Here is a 27,582-nt window from a genome sequence, read left to right as displayed (position 1 = left end):
ATCACCTGGGGTCAGGAGGTCAAGAGCAGTCTGGCCAACATGGTGAAACTCCTTCTCTACTAAAAACACAAGAATTAGCTGGGTGTGGTGGCATGCGCATGTAATCCCAGCTGCTCAGGAGGCTGAGACAGGAGAATCACTTGAACCCAGGAGGTGGAGGTTGCAGTGAGCTGAGATCAGGCCACTGCACCCCAGCCTGGGTGACATAGTGAGACACTGTCTCAAAAAATAATAATAAAAATAAAATAAATAAATTCCAATTTGTTGCTGTGAATTCATGGTTAATTATGCAAAAGTGGAATATTCTATTCTTAACTGACTCAAATTAAAATTTCATTTAAATGTCAAGTTTTAAGATACCAAGATTGAGTGCTGATAGTATTGTTATTACTTGAGCACAAACTCCTGGACTCAGTTCTCCTGTCTTGGTCTCCCAAAATGCTAGGATCACAGGCGTGAGTCACTCTGGCTGTCCTTTCAATAATTTTTTTAAAGTAAAGTTTATTTTATTTATTTTTTGAATTGACCTCTCGCCCTGTCACCCAGGCTGGAGTGAAGTGGCACTGCAAGCATGGGTCACTGCAGCCTCAAACTCCTAGGCCCAAGCAATCCTCCTGCCTCAGCCTCTGGTGTAGCTGGGACCACAAGTGTGCACCACCATACCTGGCTAATTTTTCTATTTTTTTGCAGAGACAGGCTCTCACTCTGTTAACCAGGCTGGTCTCCCAACTCCTGAACTCAATTGATCCTCCTGCTTTGGCCTCCCAAGTGCTGGGATTTGAGGTATGAGCCACTTCTCCAGACCAATAATTTTTTATATTAATAAATTTATGGCCAGGCACAGTGGCTCACGCCTGTAATCCCAGCACTTTGGGAAACTGAGGCAGGCGGATCACCTGGGGTCAGGAGTTTGAGACCAGCCCGACTAACATGGTGAAACTCTGTCTCTACTAAAAATACAAAAATTAGCCAGGGTTAGTGGCGGAGGCTTGTAATCCCAGCTACTTGGGAGGCTGAGGCAGTAGAATCGCTTGATGCTGGGAGGCGGAGGTTGCAGTGAGCCGAGATCACGCCACTGTACTCCAGCATGGGCGACAGAGCGAGAGTCCGTCTCAAAATAAATAAATAAATAAAATAAAATAAAAAAATAATAAAATTTATTTCTACCAAAATAATTTATCTGCATTATGACCAAAATATGTCTATGTTTTGACTTGACACTTTTTGCACTCTCAACACTGTGCAATCCTCCTCATACCTTAAGTCAGTGTTTTGTTCGTCCATTTGACAGTACAGCAGGGAAGAGTCTTGAATGAATAGCTCTCTGCAAATCCGACTTTGCCCTTTCAAATCTTGATCTTCAGAAACCTGCTAAGACAAGAGAGAATATAAATAGCAAAATGCACCGCAAATACTCTCCAGGTTGCTCCAGGAGAAAGCTGGGTTCAGTAGCCTGTTGAGTATGCATCAAAAAGAAGCATGGGAAAATGGAAAGTATCTACATCAGAACAGGATAGTGATTCCTAAATTTCCGGATGAATGGCCTGATGCATTTCCAGCTGAACTAGCCAGAAGTACGATGGTTTTAGTGGGTATCCACTCTAGCCCAGAACATTCAGTCACTGCTTGACCTTTCTTCCTCATTCTTTCTCTTGTATTTTAAACCCAAACACTCCAAAATAAACAAAAAAAAGAAGCACAAAAAAAACTGTTGCTGCCTGTATCAAAGCTGCAGGCTGCTCCCACCTGAGAACTGATAGAACGTCACTTTCCCCAAACCTCCAATACCAGGGGCTACTGCTCCAGGAATACTCAACTACACGCCCTCGACAATGCTCAGCCTGTTTCCTGCAATGGAGAGCGCAGTGAGGCACTCTCAGAGCCACAAAATCTTGGGCAACAACGAGTCGTGTCCTTTTGTGGGATATACACTTTGAAACCACTCACCTAGAGCCTTCTCTCTTCCCCAGGGCCTAGAGAAAGCTTGGAAGAGACGTGGCGCTTGGCTGCTTTCTTCCTCCACGCTTGTCCCAATACTATCCGTCTTTAAAGACGCATCCCCGATTTTTCGTCTGCCTTCTTCTCCGCTGCTGCTTCTCCCCTCCACCCAGTTTCATCCTTTCCGGAGCCAAGAGCCCTTCCTTCCTTCTCAAAGCCACTCCTCAGCTTCCGTCCACTCCTCAGCTCATTTCAGTTCCCAGCCACTTGTCTTTCTAGTATAGTAAGAACATAACGTGTAGATTAGGGATAAACTTCTCCGTACTCTCCCTTATGCCCCTGCCGGGTTTACAGTGTTCTCCAAAATTCGTATCTGGATTAAACAGTCGCACCACATTTTAGTTAAAGAAGGGAAGAGTCTGCTTTCTGCACTTCAGGGACTGATCAAATTTTCTCACTTGTGCGGGTGTAAGGAGGGTTTCACAAAGGCCGAAATTTTTTCTTAGGTTGAAACCAGCTTTCTTTGTGCTTTCCTCCTTGCTCAAAAAAATTTACTCTGAAAGAGTCCTCTGCCTTCGGCTTCTTTTGTGTTGTCTTTAAAACCAGAGCTAGCCAGGCTTGTCAGCAAACACCTGTAATCTGAGCACTTTGGGAGGCCGAGGCGGGAGGATCTCTTAAGCCCAGGAGTTCAAGAACAGCCTGGACAACATAGTGAGAAGACCGACCCTCCCCCCTCCCCCCATCCCGTCTCTATAAAAAATCAAAAACAAAAAAAACCAGAGCTATAGAGTAGCCGATGAAGCCGCTGCCACATTTCTAAACCCAGATGTTGGACGCAAGCGTGTGCAAAACTGCCACGTTTGCCACTCTTTGTTTTTGTCAAGTGTTGCAAATTAACGTCTTCTCTTTGCTTGTTTGATTGTTTTTCAGGAGTTATTAACAACTTTATTGAAGTACAGTTGATATATGCAAAACCCCTACACGTGTTGAATGGAAGCAATTTATGAGTGAGGACATATGCATACATTTATAATGCTATTTCCACAATCAGGGTAATAAACACATTTATCAACTCCACAAGTTTCTTTGTGTTCTTTCATGAGCATGGGTGGGAAGAAGACTTAAAAGTGAGAGTTATCTTTTTAACAAATTTTTAACTATACATTATAGTATTGTTAACTGAAGGAACTATGGTGTGCAATAGATCTCCAGAACTTATTCATGTTTCATAACTAACATTTTAACTCACCGAGCAACAACTTCCCATTTCTCTCTGCCACTGGTCCCTGACAACCACTATTCTGTTCTCTGCTTTTATGAGTTTGACTATTTTAGATACTTCGTACAAGTGGAATCATGAAATATTTGTCCTTCTGTGACTGGCTTATTTCACTTACCATAATGTTCTCCAGGTTAATCATTCGTGTTGGTGCAAATGGCAGAATTTCTTTTTTATAAAAGGCTGAATAATATTCCATTGTATGTAGATACCATATTTTCTTGGTTCACTCTGTCAATGGACATTTGGGTTGTTTCCTTGGTTATTGTGAATAATGCTGCAGCGAACATGGGAGTGCATATGTTTCTCTGAGATTCTGGTTTCGATTTTTTTGGGACATATACCCAGAAGTGGGATTGCTGGATCATATGGTAATTCTATTTTTATCTTTTGAGGAAACTCTATACTATTGTCCATAGCGGTGGCATCATTTTGCATACCAACAGCGTAGAAGGGTTCCAATTTCTCCACGTCTTTGCTAACACTTCTCTTTCGAGTTTTTTTTTTTTTCAATAATAGACATCCTAATAGGTGTGAGGTGGTATCTATTGTGGTTTTGATTTGCATTTCCCTGATGATTAGTGATGTTAAGATAACCTCTTCACATATCTAGTGGCTAGCTGTATGTCTTCTTTGGAGATATGTCTATTCAAGTGCTCATTTTAAAATCAGGTTATTTGGGATTTTAAGTTTGTGTGTGTGTGTCTGTGTGTGTGTGTTTGGCTATTGACTTGTAGCAGTTTAAAAAATTTATTTTGTAGATTAACCCCTTACAGATAAATGATTTGCAAATATTTTCACCCATTCCATAGACTGCCTTTCTCCTCTGTCGATTGTTTTCGTTGCTGTGAAGAAGCTTTTTAGTTGGCTATAGTCTCACTTGTCCATTTTTGGTTTTGTTGCCTGTGCTTTTGGTGTCGTACTCAAGAAATCATTGCCTAGACCAATGTCAAGAAGATTTCCCCCTGTTTTCTTCAAGGAATTTTACAGTTTAGGGGCTTAATTTTAAGTTTTAAATTCGTTTTTAGTTGACTTTTGTGCATTAACATCTTATCTCCTCACCTGGATCTACATTTCCCCTGCAGCACTCACAGAACTAGTCTTTATATTCTCCGGCACTGCCGTGTGTGTGTGTGTGTGTGTGTGTGTGTGTGTGTGTGTGTGTGTTGGCAGCTTCATAGGCAGAGAAGGTTTTTTTTTTTTTAAAAAAGGAGAGAATCTGAAGACAGAAGATTCAATCTTGGGACTTCGCTCCAGGTGGACGGAAACTGACACAGACAGTTGGCTAAAAGCAGTCCTTGAAATAGATGATGGCTGTGGGAGGATTCAAGGGTCTTTTGGTCCAGAATGCCTTTCTCCTCTTGACACAGCATCAAGACAAGATTCCATTCAGAAGTTTCAGAAGCAGAAGTTAAACATAGCGGACTTTAACCTATCATGCCCTAAGCCCTCACCTTTAGACAACAGTATATAATAAATCAGTAAAATAGGTCAACGCCAAGTGGGGGTGTAGCTCCATGGTAGAGTGCATGCTCAGCATTCATGAGGCCCTAGGTTTGATCCCCAGCACCTCCACAAACGTTTTCCTATATATCTTTGAACATTTCCTTTCAGTCTTTGAATACTTTGTTTCAGTCTTTTCTTCTTTCTTTGTGCATACCCTAGCTTGTGTTTTTCCTACTCACAGCTAAGGTAAGCCATTTGGTACTCATTCATTTGTACTATGGGTCCTAACAGTCCTTCTGCCTCCCAACCTGACTGCTTCAGCACAGCTTTATAGTCATTTACTGAAATAGAGAAGCTGCTTATTCAAGATCCCCTGACAGTGAAGCAACAGTCATGCCGGCCATAGAAGACTCGTTCTCCTTTGCTGCCCTTTCTCATGACTATAAAGAAGTCAGGTGGCTCACGCCTGTAATCCCAGCACTTTGGGATGCTGAGGAGGGTGGATCACGAGGTCAGGAGATGGAGACCATCCTGGCTAAGACGGTGAAACCCCGTCTCTACTGAAAATACAAAAATTTAGCCAGGCGTGGTGGCGGGTGCCTGTAGTCCCAGCTACTCAGGAGGCTGAGGCAGGAGAATAGTGTGAACCCGGGAGGCGGAGCTTGCAGGGAGCCAAGACTGCGCCACTGCACTCCAGCCTGGGCGACAGAGCAAGACTCTATCTCAAAAAAAAAAAAAAAAAAGTCAGAAGTCAGGGAGAGAAAAAAAGAAAGAGAGGAAAAAAAAAATCGCCCTTGGAAAACATCCATTAGATTTCTCTCCTCCCTGCCACCCTCACTCTACCTATATCTGACAGACTACAGACTCTGGAGAAAATTTTCTTTCTCACTTTCCTGTTGTCATTCTACCCTACATTTCCACCACTCACAGAATCTTGGTTGTGTGGCAAAAGGTAGGTCCTATTACTAGTCATGGGAGCGCTGTGATCCCAGCTTTCTCTAAAGAAGGAATGTTTAGAATTTTGTTCCAAAGAAAGATGCTTCTGGCGAAACTCCGAGGCTTTCAAAATCCACAGTTGAGAAAATTATTTTCAGAGATGGAAAAAGCCGCTTGGTCGCTCTCAAAGCAGTGTCAGTCTTGGACAAAAAGGGTTATGTTTTCCTGTGGAACAGAAGCTTGTTGTTCACCACCTTTGGGAGGAAAAGACCTTCTGGTTTCCTACAGCCAAAGAGGAGACGAGGGGCCGGGCGCGGCGGCTCACCCCTGTAATCCCAGCACATTGGGAGGCCGAGGTGGGCGGATCACCTGAGTCCAGGAGCTTGAAACTGTGGTGAAGCCCTGTCTCTATTACAAATAGGAAAATAGCTGGGCGCGGTGGCGCTCGCCTGTAATCCCAGCTACTCGGGAGGCGGAGGTTGCAGTGAGTCGAGATTCCGCCACTGCACTGCAGCCTGGGCGACAGAGTGACACTCCGTCTCAAAACAAAACAAAACATTATAGAGGAGCCGAGGAGACAGTGGCAATGTGGGCACTTTCAGGGCCATCCAAATCTTAGGCCTCCGTAAAGATCTGGCTTCAAGCCAGATCTTCTGCAACCACCTGCCTCCTCCTATCTCCCCACTCGTTTTCTTCACCATCTCTCGTGACCGTCACCTCCACTTTCTCCCATTCCCGTTGATTCGGTTCCACTGCTTCCTCCTAGCTAAATTCCCCCCCCCCGGAACTCAGCTCACTACAGTTCCTGCAGCTTCACTTTCTAGGTTGGCATTCTCAAGCCTGGGTGATAATCATCTGAGGGAGACCTTTCAATTGTAAAGATCCCCATCTTTCCCCTATCCGGTGATTATCAGTCCACTATAGAGCTGTAAGCTACAAACGGCTATACTAGTCAAGTTCTTAGGGCAGCTCCTCAGGCTCAGGAAACACTGCATTCCAGTCTGAAACCTTTTGACTCTTTATTGGAGGTTGCTTCTGGTTGGCTATGTTATAAATGTCGCCTTGCCTCTAAACGCCGATCTCTGACTTTCCAGCCCCAACTGAGACTCACTCAGTTAATTCTAGCGGGGGCTGGGACAGGAGACAAAAGTTGGGAAGGAACCAAGAAGTTGATACATAATTTATTCACATATTCAGGAAGATACAGATTTTGCACAAATAAGAAAAATATTAGAGCGAAAGTTAAAAGTAAAAGAGAAGACACAAAGGTTTAGGATTACCTCCTAAAATCTATGTGGACATATTTGGACACCCCAAAATTTAACAACAGGAAGAAAGTGTCTATTATTTGTGGCATTATGATTGTTGAGGTTTCGGAATCTCTCCAGGAGCATGGGGTAAGACTAAGGAGGCTGTAACATAAGTTTAAGTCACTTAAACTTAAATGCCTTCTATGTGTTTCTTTGTAGGTGTCAGGAACGGAACTGCAGCTTCCCTGAGACAAAGTCGCTGCTGAGTTTCCTGATCATGATGATCCACTGAAGAGTTTGCCAAAGCAGTCACTGTGACAGCATACACTTAGGTTTTCTTTATTCTATTTCTTTTCTTTTTTCTTTTCTTTTCTTTTCCTTCCTTCCTTTCTCTTTCTTTCTTTCTCTCTTTCTTTCTTTCTCTTTCTTTCTTTCTTCTTTCTTTTCTTTCTTCTTTCTTTCTCTTTCTTTTCTTTCTTTCTTTTTTCTTTCTTCTTTCTTTTTCTTTTTCTTTCTTTCTCTTTCTTTCTTTTTTCTTCCTTTCCTTTTAGAAACTGATGTTTATTTTCCATCAACCTTATTTCCATGTTGTCTAAGAGCCTGTGCAAGAACAGCTTAAGATCATTCAGTGGTTGCTTCTACCCATTTAGTGGCCTGAGCAGTGTGAGCTGCAGACCAGTCTTCTGTGGCAGGCTTAGTGCTCTAGTCTTCAGTAGATAACTGTTGGGTAGACGCAGAGGACACCTGCATGCCTTCAGACCTGTCTGCAACCTCAGGCTGAGTAGCAGTGAACTCAGGAGCTGGAGCAGTCCATTCACCCTGAAATTCCTCTTTGGTCACAGCCTTTTCAGCAGCAGCCTGCTGTTCTTTTTCAATCTCTTCAGGATCTCTTTAGAAGCAGGGATCAGGCATAGCCTCCCACGGGTGTTCACGGGAAATGGTGCCAGGTATGCGCCGAACTTCTGGGGACAGCATCCACCACATCAAACCCACGAGTGAGCTCCTTTGTTGTTGCATGGAATAGCAATGTCCACATAGTGCAGAGGAGGATCTGTGTTACACAGAGCGATGGTAGGTAGGTTAACATAAGATGCCTCTGTGAAAGGCTGGTGGTCAACCCTGGGGTCAGTAACCACAAGAAGCTGTGCTTCCTGGAAGGCTGCTTGGATCTGGTTAGTGAAGTTTCCAGGAGTGAAGCAACTGGAGTGACTCCAGTGGCAGCAGCAAACTTCAGCATGGCCCTCTGGCCAGTATTCCTGGAGGATATAACACTGACTTCAGCAGGGTTTTCAATGGCAACAATGGCATGAGCTGCCAGCAGAAGCTTCTTTCATGTCCTCTTCAGATTTCTGACGTACATGCCATCACTTTTCCTTTTATAGATGTACTGTTCCATTTGGAAGTAAAGAATGGTGCCTCCTAAGAGGGTTCTTGCTGCAAGGAACTTAAGGACATCCTCATCCTTCATTTGCAGGACATCAAGGGCTCCAGACATTGTGAAAGTTTCCCTTCAAGTTACAATGGGAATCCAGAACAAAGCCGTACAGACCCCTCTGTGGGTAGCGTGGAAACGCACACATAGGTTTTCATTTGGGACTTGTTTTCTTCTTCCACCTGGATCTAGATTTCCCCAGACAACTTTCTGAGTTCTGCTCTTTTGTACTCTCCTCCTAGCATTTCTAATTGTGTGGACAGCCAGAAGCAGTGAAAATCCAGGGGCCCTGGTGCAATGGTGTAGGAAATCTGTGATAGGGTGGAGACTACCTGGAGAAAGAGAAACACACTGGAGCTCCAGCCTGAAGCCAAGTGAGTTAACGTTGGCCAGGTTTGTTAGTGGGTGAAGCTTTGAGGTCATAGGGCTTAGCTATTCCCTTTTCTTGGAAAGGGGTGTCCAAAATATGGATTTCCTCATGGATTACAATGGCCAGAGTCCTACTGCTTCATGGGGACGTTTTGTCCTTCATGGTTTTCGATAGCTGCCTGAGAGATGTGTTGAGGGCTCCACACGAAATACTGTGGGGTTATAAACAGCAAGAGGTAAAAGATGCCCTGAGAATCCATGCTTGGCAAAATGGAAGGTGATCCAAGCTGTTTTTCACTAATTTGGTGACTCTGTGGGCCAATCAGGAGTCAAGAAAATGAGGGTCAAAGAGAAAGAAGTTCTATCATTTTGTCTTTGCCCAGAAATAATTCAGACAGCACCATGACTGGAACATACCTGATGGGGATAGCCCTGCCAGGGGACTCTGTGACTTAGCTGGTTAAAACCTCTGTCCTGGGTTTGGGTCTCAGAGAAAACTGAACTTGTGATTCATCCCTGCTCCCTCTCCTGCTCCTTAAGAAAGTAGGAGGAGCATGCTGTTGGTGTTTTCAAACGAAGGTAATTTGATGCTATATTTGGAATTTCAACTTCACGTTTAAAATATCATTTTCTAATACAAAAGGTAGCATGCAAAGGCTTTGACAAAGAAAACTGGTATCGATTTTGATACATTCACCAACACACGATTTGTACGGAAAAGAACGTGCAGAACAATGATATACCATGATTTTTACTGACGCTTTAACAAGTGTTTCTTTCTAGAAATTCAAGCAACTTTATCTAGTCCCATTCCTCATCCACACACCTTTGGCCACACCGGCCTTTGGAACCTTTGGTACAGTGATGTGTGAAGTATTATTAATTCATTTAAAGAGTCAAGAACAAAAAACCCTGAAGTTCATCGAGGAGATGTAGACGGCAAAGAATTTAAATATGCTATTTGGCAATGCTTCTGAGATTTTTACTTCAGCTAGATGTTTTGGTTTGGGGAACAGTGGGGAGTTATCTGGTGTCTTCTATTACATATTTTGTGTACATTTCCTGTGAAAGTCGATTTAACGTGCAATAAAAATAACTGCTGCCAAAACCCAAGACCTAAGTTTTTTCTTTTTTTTTTTTTGAGACGGAGTCTCTCTTTGTCGCCCAGGCTGGAGGGGTGCGATCTCAGCTCACCACAACCTCCACCTCCCAGGTTCAATCGATTCTTCCGCCTAGCCTCCCGAGTAGCTGGGATTACAGGCGCTGGGCACCACGTCCGGCTAGTTTTTAAATTTTTAGTAGAGAAGAGGTTTACACCATTTTGGCCAGGCTGGTCTCGAACTCCTGACCTGAGGTGATCCACCCACCAAGGCCTCCCAAAGTGTTGGGATTGCAGGCGTGAGCCACCGTGCCCAGCCAAGACCTTACTTTTAAAACCTATTGGTAGATCGCTTGCTGTAGACTGTAAGCTATTCCAGAGAACGAGAGCTGGCTGTCTTCAGTTATCTAAATTATGTTTTAAGCGTTCGTGAGGCAAATCGTTGAGTGCCACCTTACATTTAGACAACCTTTACCTACTAACTCACCCACAAAAACTTGGGACCTGACGCCCAGCCCCTCTGTTGCTCACAATTCAATTCTCAGAGGCAGAGGAGGCGGTTGGAGGAGCCCTGAGGATGCAGGCGTAAGGCAACCAGTGGCAAGATTTTCTGCTCCTCAGCCTTAGATGACCTAATGCTCATAAAACATAGATGCAAGGAAAATTTTCCCTGAGCCGCCTATTTTTTCTTATTTGCATTCTTTTTCAGTCTGGCTCTATAGTGATACCGCCAAACGGAACTCAAAGTGCATGGGTCTGTAATGTGACTGCAGGGTTCGTGCTTCCTGCCAAGGAGATCTTGATGGAAAATGTATCTATTTATGATTTTGTTTATGCTGGGCTACAAGTCAATATCTACATATAGTTAGAAATGATAATACCACGACCCACACACAGCTTTGATGCAAGTCTGGAAAGTTTTAATATTAATCAACATAATTTAAGAGATATTTGTGTCTGGAAAAAATATAAAGAAGAACTCCTTGTGGAGTAATCTGTGCCCCCGTTTCAATGTCTGCTTGTTTCAGTCACGTTAGCAATATATTCTTCTCACACTAAGTTTTATAAAAAGCCACAGATTACTGCCCGAATAAATAACACAGTATTAAAAGCAACACATTTGACACTCTCCTCTTTTTATAGGAGCAGGGGAAACGTGACAAACACATGCAAAGAATGAGAAAGGAGAATGAAGAAAATGAATGGCTGGAAGAGCTGGGTGCTGAACCCGGGGTCTCATACATGATAAACACACGCTCTACCACTGAGCTACCCCCGCCGCCCGCAATCGGGTCCTGTTGGCTTATATATAAAATATCACTTTGTTTTCAGTTTGTTGGTTTCATTTTCTGTTGGTTGGATAAAGATCGCCAGATTACATTCCTCTACTTTCATGAAATCACTGAATTGGATACTGTTTGGCAGCTAACAGTATCCTAATATACTTATAACAGTATACTAAGACACTAAGATTACAGTCCAAATGACACAGTTTCTTATCCTCAGACTTTCCCATTCCTGTTAGCCTGCTCCAAGCTCCATTCACAAGCAAACTGCATGAAAGCTACTTTCCTCCACCAGCAAAAAAGCAGAAATTTCCAACATTGAGGGCTGTTCAGTCATGGAGAAGGATCCCTGATTTTAGTCTAGATCTTTAGTCCAGAGTTCTTCCGAATGAGCCATTTTTGCCACACTTCTGCTTTCTCTTGCAATACTGACTCAGATAAAGTGCCCCTCAGTCCAGAGGCAGCCTTCGGCAAGTTGAATTCACACTGTATTTGTCAGACGCTGTAACAACATCCATTTTCCAGCTGACTCTCAATCCTCGTTAATGCATCACGAGCTCTGAGATTGTCCTCAATTTTGGTTCCACACCTTCATCTCTAATCCTCCCTTAAGGACTATGTTCACAAAGGATTTTTTTTTAAAAAGCTTCAAAATTTTATTAACTTTAATCAATTGACATTTTCCCAGACTAGAGGAATAAACAGGGCAACAGCAAACGCAGGACAGCAAAGCCAGGATGGGTGACTGAGCAAAGCTATCACAACAAGAAAGCTTGCTGTGCATATAGATGTTCCAAAGAATAAAGCTGGAGAGCCCTCCAGCTTTCAAAGTGCCATCAATGTTCACAGTGCCATCAATAAATGAAAAAATGCTAGGAAGTCCTGGATAGCACAGAGCTAATAGAATTGGATTGGCCAGCAGGGGAAGAGCATAGTTCATAGCTGTTTTGTCCCTGGGATGCTTTCATCACTTCCATAATGAGTCTGAAAAAAAAAAAGAGGGTATATATCATAGACAGGCACACTTCTAGGAACCTGGGACACCTATTAGTGGATGCAGAAGCTCTGGATTAGAAAACTGGATAGAAGGAAGAAGGAAGAGAGGAAAAATTTATCTCCATCACTTGAATTTATCCAAAAGACAAATGTTCTCCATCACAGGTAATGAACATTATTTTGTCTTCAAAATTAAAGCACGTTGGTGGTGGGACCTTCTTTACTTTTTTTCTTTTTTCAAGCTCCTTCATGAGATGCAAGCCCTTATTCAAATTTATGTGTTCTATTCCAGGTACGTGATAAAGGTCTATAAATAGTCTGTGTCCAAGGCATTCGATTTGTTATCCAAAGTGTTTTTCCTGGGATGGCTGGAAAACCATCCTAATTTTCCCCACTGCTAGTGTCTTTAGGATAACACCTAATAATTCCCACTGCTAGTGTCTTTAGGATTAGCTATTATGGCAAAAAAAAAGTCCACAAGTTTATTTTTTTTTCTTCTTCTTTGTTTCTCTTCGTTCTCCTAAGTAACATTGTAGAAAGAAAGAATAGGTGAAAAGCTGGTAAGTGTTATTGCATTCATGATGTTGAATAAGCATTTTTTTCTTTTATTTCTTCTTTCTGCTATCACAGAAATCATGCTTAACTTCTGTGTGAGTAGTTTAAAAAAAAAAAAAAGGAACTGAAGGCATAAAGTAGGAGAGAGAATTCCGCACTGCGTTACTGAAGGTATGTGTGGTATAAAAGTACTTGGGGAAATCGAATAAACAAAACCATGGAAGTGCTGGGCATTGAACTCTGGACCCCATACATGCAAAGCACGTGCTCTACCACTGAGCTATATGCCTGAAACATGAACAAGGATTTTTAAATTTTTGATGAGGTTCAAATTACTGCATTTTATGCCTTTGGAGATATATCAAGATGTATCTCCAAGAGAGCTTGGCTATCACGAGAGTGTTGCTCAGTGGCAGAATGCATACTTAAAATGTGTGCTGTCTCGGTTTCATTTCCTGAAAACGTTGCTGCTCTTTAGCTACTCACCAACAACCACCCCGTCTTTTGTCACACACTTTAATTGTATACATGATCCAAAGGACTCCCTTTAGTGCTACTCCATTTGTACGCCATAAACTTCTGCACCACCCAGGGCAAAAGACTATGGCAAAGACTAGATGGAAGAGGATAAAACAAAGGATCAATAGATCACTCGAAATCATCAGTAGGAGACAGAAACCTGACCACACATTAATGGAAATTAACCGTGGGTTCCAATTCTCCACATCTTTAAGGACTATCAAAGACAAAAAGAAGAGAAAAACAAAGAACGCCACCACATTTATTTTTTATTTTTATTATTATTTTTAAAATTTTCTTTGTTGTGTCTGGCTCAACCAATACGATGTGGAAGGGCAGGAAGTTTTTTTTTTTTCTTAATTCCTGTCACTTATCTTCTGTCTCCCTCCTCCACGTATCCATCCCACACTGCCAAGGAATTCTATTCAGCCATCACACATAGGAGTCAATAAGTTCTAAGTCTTTCTTAGTGGGTAAATACATTGTATAATAAAAGCACTTAAGAAACCTGAAAACTAAAAAGTTGGAAACAATCGAAGTATTGAAAGAGAAATTGAATAAAGTTTCTAGTCTGCAGTAAGCTGAGATAGCTCGGTTAGCAGGGCATTAGACTGAACATCTAAAGGACACTGGTTCAATTCTGGGTTTTGGCAAGTTTTCCTTTTAGAGGAGAATCTACCAGCGATCTACCTTTGCAGTCTTAAAATTTCATATGAACTGCGTCTCTTAATTTATGTTTAGTGATTGATATTCGGGGGAGCAAAAGAACATGGCACATGAGCAAAGGAATTTCATGTCTGATTTCCTTTGCTTCTCCACATGTAATAAAGCAATCATAATGCCTCATGAATTTTGATGTGTGAAATAAAGATGAACTGTAAAATTCATTTTGATACTTACAATTTTATTTTATTTTTTCTTAATTAGAGTGACATTAGACAGAAAATGAAAAATACCGTGACAGGCCGAACAAAGAGCGACTGAAAGGAAAAAGCTTTGTATTTTAGCACCTTTGATGACACTTGCCCCTGCTTTTTGAATAAGGGGCCCTGTATTTTCATTTTACACTGGGCCTGTAAATTATATAGCTGGCCTTCATCACTATTAAATAGACATTCATAATACATATAACTGTAGTATCTATAATTGGCATTCATAATTACAGATAATTCATAATTGACATTTTACAAATTTGGAGAATTGAAGACATTCTAACTCTTCACATACCTATCGTTGAATTATAATAACAAGAGAACTGGCCAGTATTGCATTAAAATCCATGCCCACAGTATACATTCCCTCTCTAAACTTCAATTCATTGTTCTTAACTCTTTATATAAAATCGGAATACTTGAAACGACATTACACAGAAAATCCCATTGGAAGATATGGCTTATCATTTTTTAAGCAAAAAAAAAAAAAAAAAGGGCAGGATACTATAATTATAGTCCAGCTCTTTGCTATTTTTACGTAGCCCTATGTTGGGAGGATGTACAGTTCCAGTTTGTTTCCAAAGCCTTTGGATACCACCTATTACATCCAAAATCAGGGGCGGAGGATCCCCGATGGTAGAAAGGAACGGCAGAAAATCTCAAGTTTTAAGAGAGTGGGCAGGAAGTCCTGCCCACGTTGCCAGTCAAGGCCCACGCTGGGATTTGAACCCAGGATCAACCTGTTTATTAGACAGGCACTTTAACCAACTAAGCCACAGAGTCCCTGAAAACTGTCTTTGATTTCCTTCTATCAGAGTATACCTTGGTATTTGTGGTAGAATTTAGATTTTCCTTTTAATTAAAGAAAAAAAAGTTTTTCATTTCTTGGATTTTTGTTTGGCCTTTGATTCCACTCACAGCCACTCAGACAGTGAATAGCAGCTTTGATGGAAGCACTGATTTGCCAGTCTTTTTCTCTTGCTCTTCATAACCTCACTGTATTTGGCTTGGAGCCTCGTTGCCTCATGGGAACTCAAGTCAAGGGAAAAATTCAAGCAAGATCAAAGGAGAAGGGACTATGAGTAAATATTTTTATTTCATGCTCATTTTAGGCTTTCTAAGGCATTTGACTTAATGTTTAGATTGTGCATCTGCGACAGAGGAAAGTGCCACAAGTTCTTCCACTTTAAGAGTCAACTCCTGGAAATGAGCTCAAGCAGTTCCTATGATTTGCACAAGTTTGAAAAGGAAGGAAAATGAGTGAAGAAGGAGCTAATACCTTCAGTGACTTTTTCTAGGGAACATTACAGTTCTTGATCTAGACTCATAAAGAGATGGAAGACAAGGAAGACAGGAGGGTGGAAAACAGAGCATTTCGGAGCTTCAGCCATTATCTTGTCCCTTTAAAATGAAACTCTCTCTGCCAAGAGGAGAATTCAAAGGAGATTCACAGATTGGGACAGCACCTACCAAATGAGTCAGTGGAATATATGTGTGTGCCCCAGTTAGATTGATTCATGCAGCTCAGTTGATAAGCATTCAAACTATTAATGTAAGGAATGAGGATTCGAGTCTCTGTCACCAGACTTTTTTTTTTTTTTTTTTGAGACAGAGTCTTGCCCAGGCTGGAGTACAGTGGCACAATCCCGGCTCACTGCAACTTCTGCCTCCCAGGTTCAAGCAATTCTCCTGCCTCAGCCTCCCGGGTAGCTGGGATTACAGCCATGCACCACCATATCCAGCCAATCTTTGTGTTTTTAGTAGAGACGGGGGTTTTACTATGTTGGCCAGGCTGGTCTGGAACTCCTGACCTCAGGTGATCTGCCCGCCTCGGCCTCCCAAAGTACTGGGATTATACACATGAGCCACCATGCCTGGCCTAGAAGTACAGTATTTTCTAAGAAGTTGAAAAAACAATAATTCATTACAACCTGAAGCTAAATCTGCTAAGATATGTTACAACTAGTGAGGGTGAAATTATGAGAAGGAAAGAAAGAGGCTTAGCTGAACAAATTTAAAAACTAGTGATGAATGTAAGCCTATTGTTATTTATTATATTGTTCATCAACAGATAATTCGTGGAAAATATTTGATGGTATCAGGTGTTATTAGACAGTAACGTCAACAGTGGACTTAATTTGCTCTGGTGGACAAACCATCATCACTTTTACAGATTTTTGACAGAAATTAGAAGCTGAAGGTCCTGACAAGAGGGATCACACAGCAGTTTAATGACTTAACACTGACAAGTTGTGTGTTTTTTTTTTTAACTCTGGGCTGAGATGGAAATTTTTTTTGAAGGGGAAGAACTGCCCTCAATTACTGTGATCAAACACTGAATGGCTTTGGAAGTTACCTTCTGTTTCAGATGGGATAATGCTTTTTAACAAATTCAGCCCAAAATTACAAGGCAAAACAATGTTTATATATAAAACTTGTACTGTAGTAAAGTCATTTTGATGACAGCTAACACTGCTAGAATCGTAGAAATATTAAGCTGTCCTGTGCACTGCCTGTGCTGTCAAAAGTTAAAAGAAGCAATTCTCCAATCCCACAGAAATTTTCAGCAGATATATTTTCTGAACTTGAACTACAGTACCAGCAGTGTGTTAAAAACTTAATGCAAGGGCAAAATCAACTTTCATATTTCAAAATCTACTTAACTATGCAATTGAGGAGCTTCAAACTAAGCCTCACTTTAAAGTGACTAATTCACAATGTAATGACATGCTAAAAGCAAACATAAAGAGATGAACCTACTGGAATCCATGAATGTCTTCCATGAATGAATATGCCCCAAATCATATACTCACAGATTAATATTAGCTATTTGGCATCTCCTATCTTTATGGAAAGATATTTGGAAGGATGAAATAAATAAAACTGCATTACAGGTCATTAACCGATGAGCATTAGCAAATGACTTTGATGATAGGAAACACTAAGTTTGAGCCCCTGTCTGTAATAATAATTATTGGTATTATAATGATGATTTAATACTTCTTATTATCAATAATTATACTCAATTAGTATTGTATTTTGAATTTCATCAATAAATATGAGTGGACTTTTTTTCTCCCTTGTTATATAAGTACCTACATAATATACTTGATTTGGCCATTTGACTTGCAAATCCTGAAATATTTACTACTTGGCCATTTACAGAAAAAGGCCTCTCTCAGGCTTATCTTATGAAAGCACTAATCCCATTTATGAAAATTCCACCTTTATCACCTAATCACCTTCCAAAGGCCCTAAATCCTAACTTAATGACATTGGTGATTAGGTTTCAACATACGAATTTTCGGTGATGGGCGCAGTCACAAACATTCAGATTACAGTAGGAGTATAATTAAAAGCCTGGAAAACACAATTAACTTTGCACAAGCTTACTTTGACAAAGAGTCCCTAGGTTGATCTCCAATAATTTCTATCTCCTAGTGTTCAAGTATTTGTGTAATACTCTCCCCTTGAGTGTGAATGGGACTTGTGACTTACTTCTAACCGATAGAATATGGCAAAGGTAAAGGGATGCCACTCCCCTAATTACGTAAATATGTATATAAAGCATACAATATATTGTTTATATTATTATATACATACATTATTATAATCTATAACAATAGGTGGATATAAGCCATTTTATATATAGATATATAAGCAATTTAAAATATATATACACACACAAATACATATGCAAAATAGAGCACAAAAATCCTGCGTAGGTCCTTGATGATAATGACAGCATTTGGGGTGGAGAAGATCCAGAGATGGAATCTGCAGGGAAGAAGAAGGAAATGAAAATGGGAGATGATAGGAACAGAAGACAGAGGGCCAGAGTCTGGTATATTTGACAGGCTTGAGTCTCAGGGGAATGACAACAGCATTCACTCCAAAAGGACCTGTAAGCAGCAACTAACGTCCTACTAGAGAGGGCAGAAGGCTTTAATACAATTCATTTATGCTGTAGATTTCAGGAACACGCTCCTATAACATGCCTTACCTGAATCACCAGACATTAGGGGTGCATGGTCTTTCCGGGAAAGTGGAGGGGGTGTTTTTTGTGGAAAATGTAACTTTGATGCTCCATAAAGCTGGTGGCATGGAATGGCTTTGTGTGGCACTTTTTGCATGGAAAAGGCGATTCCCACTTACTTTGGATGGAGCTTGTGTTCTAGAGCTCATGTGATTTAGTCCACAGAACAACTGGTGATTTTTTGTGACTCAAAGTTGTCTAAATTTGTGGGGTAGGAGAAATGCAGATTAACTAAACTCCTCTATTCAAACATTTACAGCAGCCTCTCACTTTGTGTGACCGCTTGGCTTCTTTTAAAAAGTGGCGAATTATTTGCAACAAGCACTTAATTAACACAAACCAGACCAATCATCTTTTCTGTGTCCTTTTCTCATGTTTCATGGAAATATCCTCAGACACGTTTAAATTTTAACTGGGCTTATTTGAGCAAAGAACAACAAAATGAAACACAGCAAAACAAAACAAAACAAAAATGATTGAAGAATCAGGCAATCCTGCAAAGCAGAGCAGGTTCAGAGAATGCCAACCAATAACATGGCTTAACAGCATTTATGGGAAACAGAAGTACAGTGGAGACAACCTCATTGGTTACAGCTTAATTGGTTAATTGGTTACAAAGCCTCCAGCAATTAACGCTCAGCTACTGTATTTCAACTGCATGTTAGCTTGGTCTGTTAGACTTAGTGGAGGAGCCTAGTCCAAATCAATGGCCTCCTATACATTTTATTCAACAGATAGAATAGCCTTTATCTTTCCTTCAAACCTCTTGCTTTTTTTTGCACTCAAGTCTCCCTCTATAATATTTTCTCCTGGTTTAAGTGAAACACAAAAAATATTTTCTGTCATAAACTGGATTGCGTGATCAAATTTTTCTTTTTTGTTTTTTTTTGTTGTTGTTGTTTAGGCGGAGTCTCGCTCTGTTGTCCAGGCTGGAGTGTAGTGGCACTATCTCAGCTCACTGCAAGCTCTGCCGCCTGGGTTCACGCCATTCTCCTGCCACAGTCTCCCAAGTAGCTGGGACTACAGGTGCCTGCCACCATGCCTGGCTAATTTTTTGCATTTTTAATAGAGACTCGGTTTCACTGTATTAGCCAGGATGGTCTCGATCCCCTGACATTGTGATCTGCCTGCCTCAGACTCCCAAAGTGCTGAGATTACAGGCGTGAGCCACCGTGCCCATCCTTGTTATCAAATTTATGTTGATTCATCAAAGTTATTATTAGGACTACGAATTTAGACTACTGGGAGGGAAAATGTAGAAATATCCCACAAACATAAGGTCATTGTCCTAACTCAGTGCAGAGGGTGTGTCTGTGCCCCCCGTTCATGTGATGGTGTGTCTGTGCCCTCCTCTGATGTCTCCATAAATGCTTAGGTCTTCCACTCCATTTCTTTTTTTGCAGACTTTTCAGAAGGTGGTGCTCTCTCAACAATACCCAGAGTCTGAACTCAGCACAGGTAGAAGACAAAGGAGTTTTTCTGCACTCTCGCTTCTTTCACTTCAGGATTCAAACTGCCTCCTTTTGAACTGCCTCCTCAGTTCAAAACTGGCATTGTTGAACACCTACTTTTCTATCTTTTAGGAGAAGGTAAAGAAACAAGAAAACGGCTTGTTTCTTTATTGAGGATTATCTCTTCTATACCTGTCATCAGGGCCAGCCTCATGGATCTGTGACTAGTGCAGTTCACAGGGCTTTGAGCTCCACACATTGTGTAACAAAGTCTTGCTTTTCATTACTGGGTTCTTCATCCCATAGGACGCTGCTTTTTCCAAAGTACTCGAGCTGGCTGACTTCTTAAAAATGCCCCAGCTGAGTGGGGAGGCTCATGGCTGTAATCCCAGCACTTTGGGAGGCCGAGGTGCGCAGATCACGAGGTCAGGAGATTGAGACCATCCCAGCTAACACAGTGAAACCCCGTCTGTACTAAAAATACAAAAATTTAGTGGGGCGTAATGTCACGTACCTGTGGTCCCAGCTACTCGGGAGGTTGAGGCAGGAGAATCATTTGAACCCGGGAGGTGGAGGTTGCAGTGAGCCAATATCATGCCATTGCACTCCAGCCTGGGTAAAAGGAGCGAAACTCCATCAAACAAACAAACAAAAACAAAAAAAGAAACAAACAAAAAAAAACCCAAAACCAAAAAAAAACTCCACCATCCTAATATTAATATTAAACTTTCCCCCAAATCCAAGAACAAACCCTCTTGAACTAATTCCTGATGCTAGTCTGAGGTACATGAAAGATGAGATTGAAGTGTGGTTAAGTGTCTAAGGAGATCCTCTTCAAGTTAAGGTGATTTTCCTGCTCTCAGAACTTTAATTTTTCCCATTAAATTTTTGTGAAGTACAAGACTGTAGCCAACATAGCAGTGATTGCTCAGAGTGGCTAGAGAGAGTAAGCGAATAACAAAAATGTCAACAAGTAACTTTGGTAGGGTGGAGGAAGCATTGGGAAGATGTTGGTAAAAGAATACACAATTACAGTTAGAAGAAGTTCAATAAATCTATTGTACAACATGATGACTATAGGTAAAAACAATACAATGTATTGAAAATTGATGAGATTTTAAAATGTTGTCACCGCAAAAATGACTATGTGAGGTAATGCATATGGTAATTAGCTTGATTTAGCCACTTCACAATGCGTATGTGTGCATGTAACATTTTACTTTTTATTTGTATTTTAAATTTTAAATTGACAAGTAAAATTACGTTTTTATCATTTGAGATATATATCTCAAAATAGCATGTTGTACATGATAAAAACATAATTTTACTTGTCAACTTAAAATTAAAAATACAAATACAAAATAAAATGTTATGTAGCACTTTTTTTAGAACAGGATATTAGCACAGATTACCTTCTTGTATATCAAGATGGGTTTTAGAAATCACAGGAAATTCCGTGTGACCCGTAGTTACCCCAGTCAGGGTCCCTGACTTACCACAACAACAAAATTACAGAAACTTTTTTTATATTGGCATAGGTGTTTGTTCTTACTATTCTCCACTTAGAGAAACTGGTAACAATAACTTATTCCAAAAAGTGTTTATCATATCTCAGCTTCAATCTTGAATTACCAATATTTAAAAAATTCCTATTAGCTGCTGTCTGCATTGGGACAGAAAAGGTAATGACATGTTCCTTGTAAATGGGAGCTTTTAGTTGGAGAGGTATGATGTCACCTGTGAAATATACTTGTACCAAAAATAAATGATATACTTGTACCAAAAATAAACCAAGGAGAAAATGGTCATGGGTGGAGTGCTTTGATGTCAAGGCTGGGAAAAATGTTTCCAAAGCAGTTGAACTCTTTGATGAGAGGTTGACAAATTAGCATGAACAGTTCACTGTCAATCACCAGATATGCCAGGAGTAGGGAGCTGCCTGACTTGCCCGAAGTGGAGTGGTAGAGCTTTAGAAGTAACTGTTGTGGCTATAAGAGAACATGAATTCATCAAGGGACAGAGTCAGGGAGATGAGATTTTTGGAAAACCCAGACTTAGGGCTAAGGAGAGTGAACTATCAGAGAATTGCATGGAAATGTCAGTACGATATGAATCAGAATAATTGAATATCACATTTTATTCATAAAGAGGAGATTGAAGAAGCTGGATTGTGAAGTAACAGTAAAGGTTTTCTGGATGTAAGGAATGATAAAAACAGTACAACAATACACTTTTTTTTTTAAGACAGAGTCTCACACTTGTACCTAGGATGGAGTGCTATGTGCAATCTTGGCTCACTGCAACATCCACCTCCTGGGTTCAAGTGATTCTCCTGCCTCAGCCTCCCAAGTAGCTGGGATTACAGGTGCTCGCCACCACACCCAGCTGATTTTTGTATTTTTAGTAGAAGTGGGGCTCCACCATGTTGGTAAGGCTGGTCTCGAACTCCTGAGCTCAGGCAATCCTCCCACCTCAGCATCTCAAAGTGTTGGGATTACAGGAGTGAGCCACCGCACCCAACCAACAATACACCTTTATGTTTGTCTCCCAGAACGGAGTTTTAGTAAAGTGGTGAAGATGAATGATGGTAGATACAGGAAGTTTGAGATAGAATAGATGATGAGAAGAGGGAGGATTGACAATACAGAGTATTGCCACACCATGTATATCCAAGAACACTACACTGGTAAAGGATATCCATAGAGCAGCTAAGGGTATCTTCAGTGTCTTGAATTATTAAATAATGATGACATCATCCCATATGTATTGTAGATTTATCTCATATGTATTGATTTTATGTAGATAGAAATGCTGTAAGCAAAAATGTGTTTAACCAAAATACCACATTCACCTAGACAGTTTGAAGAAACAGAAATTTACTCTAAAATTCCTTGGTTTGAAAACAACTTGATATGTGATCTGAAATGTATTATTATGTATTCATAAAAACTCATATATTACCTTAGTAATATTGCTAAAAGGCAGTTTCTTTTAGATTTTATGAGCTTTAGTAGTAGCTGATCTACACTCTCTTGTCTAGTATTTAAATAGATAATATAAAGATGAATACTCTTTCACAGAAAAGTCATCCTTCAGTAACTGCTTTGGGAGATTTATGGGTCTTAAAATCTCTATGGAATCTAAATTGGCTTTTTATTTATTGGTCTACTTTGAGTGTAAATGAAACCAGATGAATGCCACCTTCCTTAACAATAGTTTTTTGCTCATTTTAAATCTGAAATTCTTATTTTGGTAACATTTTGAATTTATATTAAAGCTTTTTTAGCTTTTTTTCCCCTTAGCTATTAATAGAAGCAAACTCTTACTGTTTATTTACGAAAGAACACACATGCAGGACTTGAAAGATGTTACTAATAATGTCCACTATGATAACTACGGAAGCAGAAAACTGGCAGCTGTGATTTATAATTGATAACAACAAGAATAAAGGGCAGCTCACTAAGTATACATTTTTTTCTCCAGAAAAGCTATACTTTCTGTAGTCAATAATCATATTGTTTCATTGTCATTAAATTTCTCCTGGCTACTCAGTAGAAAATATGGATGAAGTTCTCTATGCAAAACAGCATAAGTTTATATTGTTATGTTTTGTTAAGAGCAGAAGCCATTTTTAATGATCCATTTTGATAGAGTTTTCACTTACAGATTATGTGGAAACAAAGGACAGGCCTTAACAAAAGGAATATTTAGATGAATTTATTCTTGGTTACCTTCTCTATTCCTATACCAGGGAGTAAATTAGCTGGAGTTACAGTTTCTTTTGGCTGTTAGAGTGGTGTAAGTGACTACAAAGTGTGTAGCTTTGCCTTATTGAGCTTATATCACAAGCTGTGCTGTTTTTATGTTGGGGTCAAAAAAAGAGATGTGTGAGGAAGCTGGTAACCATGCCTGTGCCCTACATTAAAAAAATTTGTCATCATTGAAGATCATAATTACATCATATGTCACTTAACAATAGGGATGCATCCTGAGAAATGTGTCATTGGGCTATTTCGTCATTCTGCAAACATCATAGAGTGTACCTACACAAACCCAGATAGTAGAGCCTTCTACAAACCTAGGTTATGTGGTCTAGCTATTGCTTGTAGGCTATAAACCTATACAGCATGTTACTGTACTGAATGGTATAGACAGTTGTAACATGATGTTAAGTATTAGTGTATCTAAACATAGAAAAAGTGCAGTAAAAATATAGTAATGTAAAGGACCTCTTCAAGGAGAACTACAAACCACTGCTCAATGAAATAAAAGAGGATACAAACAAATGGAAGAATATTTCATGCTCACGGGTTGGAAGAATCAATATCGTGAAAATGGCCATGCTGCCCAAGGTAATTTATAGATTCAATGCCATCCCCATCAAGCTACCAATGACTTTCTTCACAGAATTGGAAAAAACTACTTTAAAGTTCATATGGAACCAAAAAAGAGCCCGCATCACCAAGTCAATCCTAAGCCAAAAGAACAAAACTGGAGGCATCACGCTACCTGACTTCAAACTATACTACAAGGCTACAGTAACCAAACAGCATGGTACTGGTACCACAACAGAGACATAGATCAATGGAACAGAACAGAGCCCTCAGAAATGATGCCACATATCTACAACTATCTGATCTTTGACAAACCTGACAAAAACAAGCAATGGGGAAAGGAGTCCCTATTTAATAAATGGTGCTGGGAAAACTGGCGAGCCATATGTAGAAAGCTGAAACTGGATCCCTTCCTTACACCTTATACAAAAATTAATTCAAGATTGATTAAAGACTTACATGTTAGACCTAAAACCATAAAAACCCTAGAAGAAAACCTAGGCAATACCATTCAGAACATAGGCATGGGCAAGGACTTCATGTCAAAAACACGAAAAGCAATGGCAACAAAAGCCAAAATTAACAAATAGGACCTAATTAAACTAAAGAACTTCTGCACAGCAAAAGAAACTACCATCAGAGTGAACAGGCAACCTAAAAAATGGGAGAAAATTTTCGCAACCTACTCATCTGAAAAAGGGCTAATATCCAGAATCTAAAATGAACTCAAACAAATTTACAAGAAAAAAACAAACAACCCCATCAAAAAGTGGGTGAAGGACATGAACAGACACTTCTCAAAAGAAGACATTTTTGCAGCCAAAAAACACATGAAAAAATGCTCATCATCACTGGCCATCAGAGAAATGCAAATCAAAACCACAATGAGATACCATCTCACATCAGTTAGAATAGCCATCATTAAAAAGTCAGGAAACAACAATGCTGGAGAGGATGTGGAGAAATAGGAACACTTTTACACTGTTGGTGGGACTGTAAACTAGTTCAACCATTGTGGAAGTCAGTGTGGCAATTCCTCAGGGATCTAGAACTAGAAATATCATTTGACCCAGCCATCCCATTACTGGGTATATACCCAAAGGACTATAAATCATGCTGCTATAAAAACACATGCACACGTATGTTTATTGCAGCACTATTCACAATAGCAAAGACTTGGAACCAACCCAAATGTCCAACAATGATAGACTGGATTAAGAAAATGTGGCACATATACACCATGGAATAGTATGCAGCCATAAAAAATGATGAGTTCATGTCTTTTGTAGGGACATGGATGAAACTGGAAACCATCATTCTTAGTAAACTTTCACAAGGACAAAAAACCAAACACCGCATGTTCTCACTCATAGGTGGGAATTGAACAATGAGAACTCATGGACACAGGAAGGGGAATGTCACACTCCGGGGACTGTTGTGGGGTGGGGGGAGGGGGGATGGACAGCATTAAGAGATATACCTAATGCTAAATGACGAGTTAATGGGTGCAATAAACCAACATGGCACATGGATACATATGTAACAAACCTGCACATTGTGCACATGTACCCTAAAACCTAAAGTATAATAATAAAATTAAAAAATACCATATAAAAGATTAAAAATGATATATCTGTATATGACACTTGGTATGAATGGAGCTTGCAAGACTGGAAGTGACTCTGTATGAGTCAGTGAGTGAGTGGTGAGTGAATGTGAAGGCCTAGGATATTACTGTATGCTACTGTGGACTTTATGAAGCCTGTACACTTAGGATGTACTAAATTTATTTTTAAATTTGTCTTTAATCTTATTTTGCTGTAACTTTTATAATAAATTTAAAAAATCCTTTTGATTCTTTTGTAGTAACACTTAAAACACAAATATATTGAACAGATGTACAAAAATATTATCTTTATAATCTTTATTCTGTAAGCTTTTTTCCTATTTTAAAAGTTCTTTTTTCACTTAAAACTCTTTTATGTTAAAAATGATGACATAAACTTACACATCAGCCTTGGCCTACTGAGGGCCAAGATCATCAAGATGCTACTGGGCAGTAGGACAAGATAGCTGAATAGGAACAGCTCCAGTCTACAGCTCCCAGGGTGAATGACACAGAAGATGGGTGATTTCTCCATTTCCAACTGAGGTACTGGGTCCATCTCACTGGGGAGTGCCAGACAGTGGGTGCAGGACAGTGGGTGCAGCACACCGTACATGAGCCGAAGCAGGACAAGGCATCGCCTCCCCCAGGAAATGCAAGGGGTCAGGGAATTCCCTTTCATAGTCAAAGAAAGGAGTGACAGACAGCACCTGGAAAATTGGGTCACTCCCACCCTAATACTGTGCTTTTCCAACGGGCTTAACAAATGGCACACCAGAAGATTATATCCCGCACCTGGCTCAGAGGGTCCTATGACCAACAAGCCTCACTCATTGCTAGCACAACAGTCTGAGATCAAACTGCAAGGTGGCATCAAGGCTGGGGGATGGGCGCCCACCATTTCTGAGGCTTGAGTAGGTAAACAAAGCAGCCAGGAAGCTAGAACTGGGTGGAGGCCACCACAGCTCAAGGAGGTCTGCCTGCCTCTGTAGGCTCCACCTCTTGGGGCAGGGCACAGAGAAACAAAAGGCAGCAGTAACCTCTGCAGACTTAAATGTCCCTGTCTGACAGCTTTGAAGAGAGTAGTGGTTCTCCCAGCATGCAGCTGGAGATCTGAGAAGGGGCAGACAACCTCCTCAAGTGGATCCCTGACCCCCGATTAGCCTAAATGGGAGGCACCCCACAGTAGGGGTGGACTGACACCTCACAAGGCCAGGTGCTCCTCTGAGACAAAACTTCCAGAGGAACGATCAGGCAGCAGCATTTGCAGTTCACCAATATCTGCTGTTCTGCAGCCACTGCTGCTGATACCCAGGCAAACAGGGTCTGGGGCAGACCTTCAGCAAACTCCAGCAGACCTGCAGCTAAGGGTCCTGATTGTTAGAAGGAAAAGTAACAAACAGAAAGGACACCCAGGCCAAAAATCCATCTGTACGTCACCATCATCAAAGAACAAAGGTAGATAAAACCACAAAGATGGGGAAAAAACAGAGCAGAAAAACTGGAAACTCTAAAAATCAGAGTGCCTCTCCTCCTCCAAAGGAACACAGTTCCTCACCAGCAAAGGAACAAAGCTGGATGTAGAATGACTTTGATGAGTTGAGAGAAAAAGGTTTCAGAAGATCAAACTATTCCGAGCTAAAGGAGGAAGTTTGAACCGGTGGCAAAGAAGTTAAAAACCTTGAAAAACAATTAGACGTATGGCTAACTAGAATAACCAGTGCAGAGAAGTCCTTAAAGTACCTGATGGAGCTGAAAACTAAGGCACAAGAACTATGTGACGAATGCACAAGCTTCAGTAGCTGATGCAATCAACTGGAAGAAAGGGTATCAGTGACGGAAGATCAAATGAATGAAATGAAGCAAGAAGAGAAGTTTAGAGAATAAAGAATAAAAAGAAATGAACAAAGCCTCCAAGAAATATAGGACCATGAGAAAAGACCAAATCTACGTCTAAATGGTGTACCTGAAAGTGACTGGGAGAATGGAACTAAGTTGGAAAACACTCTGTAGGATATTATCCAGGAGAACTTCCCCAATCTAGCAAGGCAGGCCAACATTCAAATTCAGGAAATACAGAGAACACCACAAAGATACTCCTCGAGAAGGGTAACTCCA

At 40.6% G+C, this 27,582-nt stretch overlaps 1 protein-coding gene and 1 non-coding gene across 2 annotated transcripts in view; one reads left to right on the top strand and one right to left on the bottom strand.

Annotated features, from left to right (window-relative positions):
• Positions 1-27,108, top strand: part of LOC129481632 (septin-7-like) — a gene marked incomplete at its 3' end in the record, with an annotated part of 93,936 nt that extends 66,828 nt beyond the window's left edge. The window contains 3 exon segments of the mRNA XM_063638500.1: positions 22,867-22,953; positions 22,955-22,987; positions 27,087-27,108. Coding sequence (XP_063494570.1) covers positions 22,867-22,953; positions 22,955-22,987; positions 27,087-27,108 — 142 coding nt within the window.
• TRNAI-AAU (transfer RNA isoleucine (anticodon AAU)) lies at positions 14,745-14,821 on the bottom strand. The gene has a single exon. It is a non-coding gene; the product is annotated as a tRNA-Ile (tRNA).
• Positions 27,109-27,582: the final 474 nt, after the last annotated feature.

This window comes from Symphalangus syndactylus, chromosome 5, assembly GCF_028878055.3.
Source record: "Symphalangus syndactylus isolate Jambi chromosome 5, NHGRI_mSymSyn1-v2.1_pri, whole genome shotgun sequence".
NCBI lineage: Eukaryota > Metazoa > Chordata > Mammalia > Primates > Hylobatidae > Symphalangus > Symphalangus syndactylus.
Note: the sequence above shows the minus strand (reverse complement) of the source record. Positions and strands in the feature narration are given on the sequence as shown.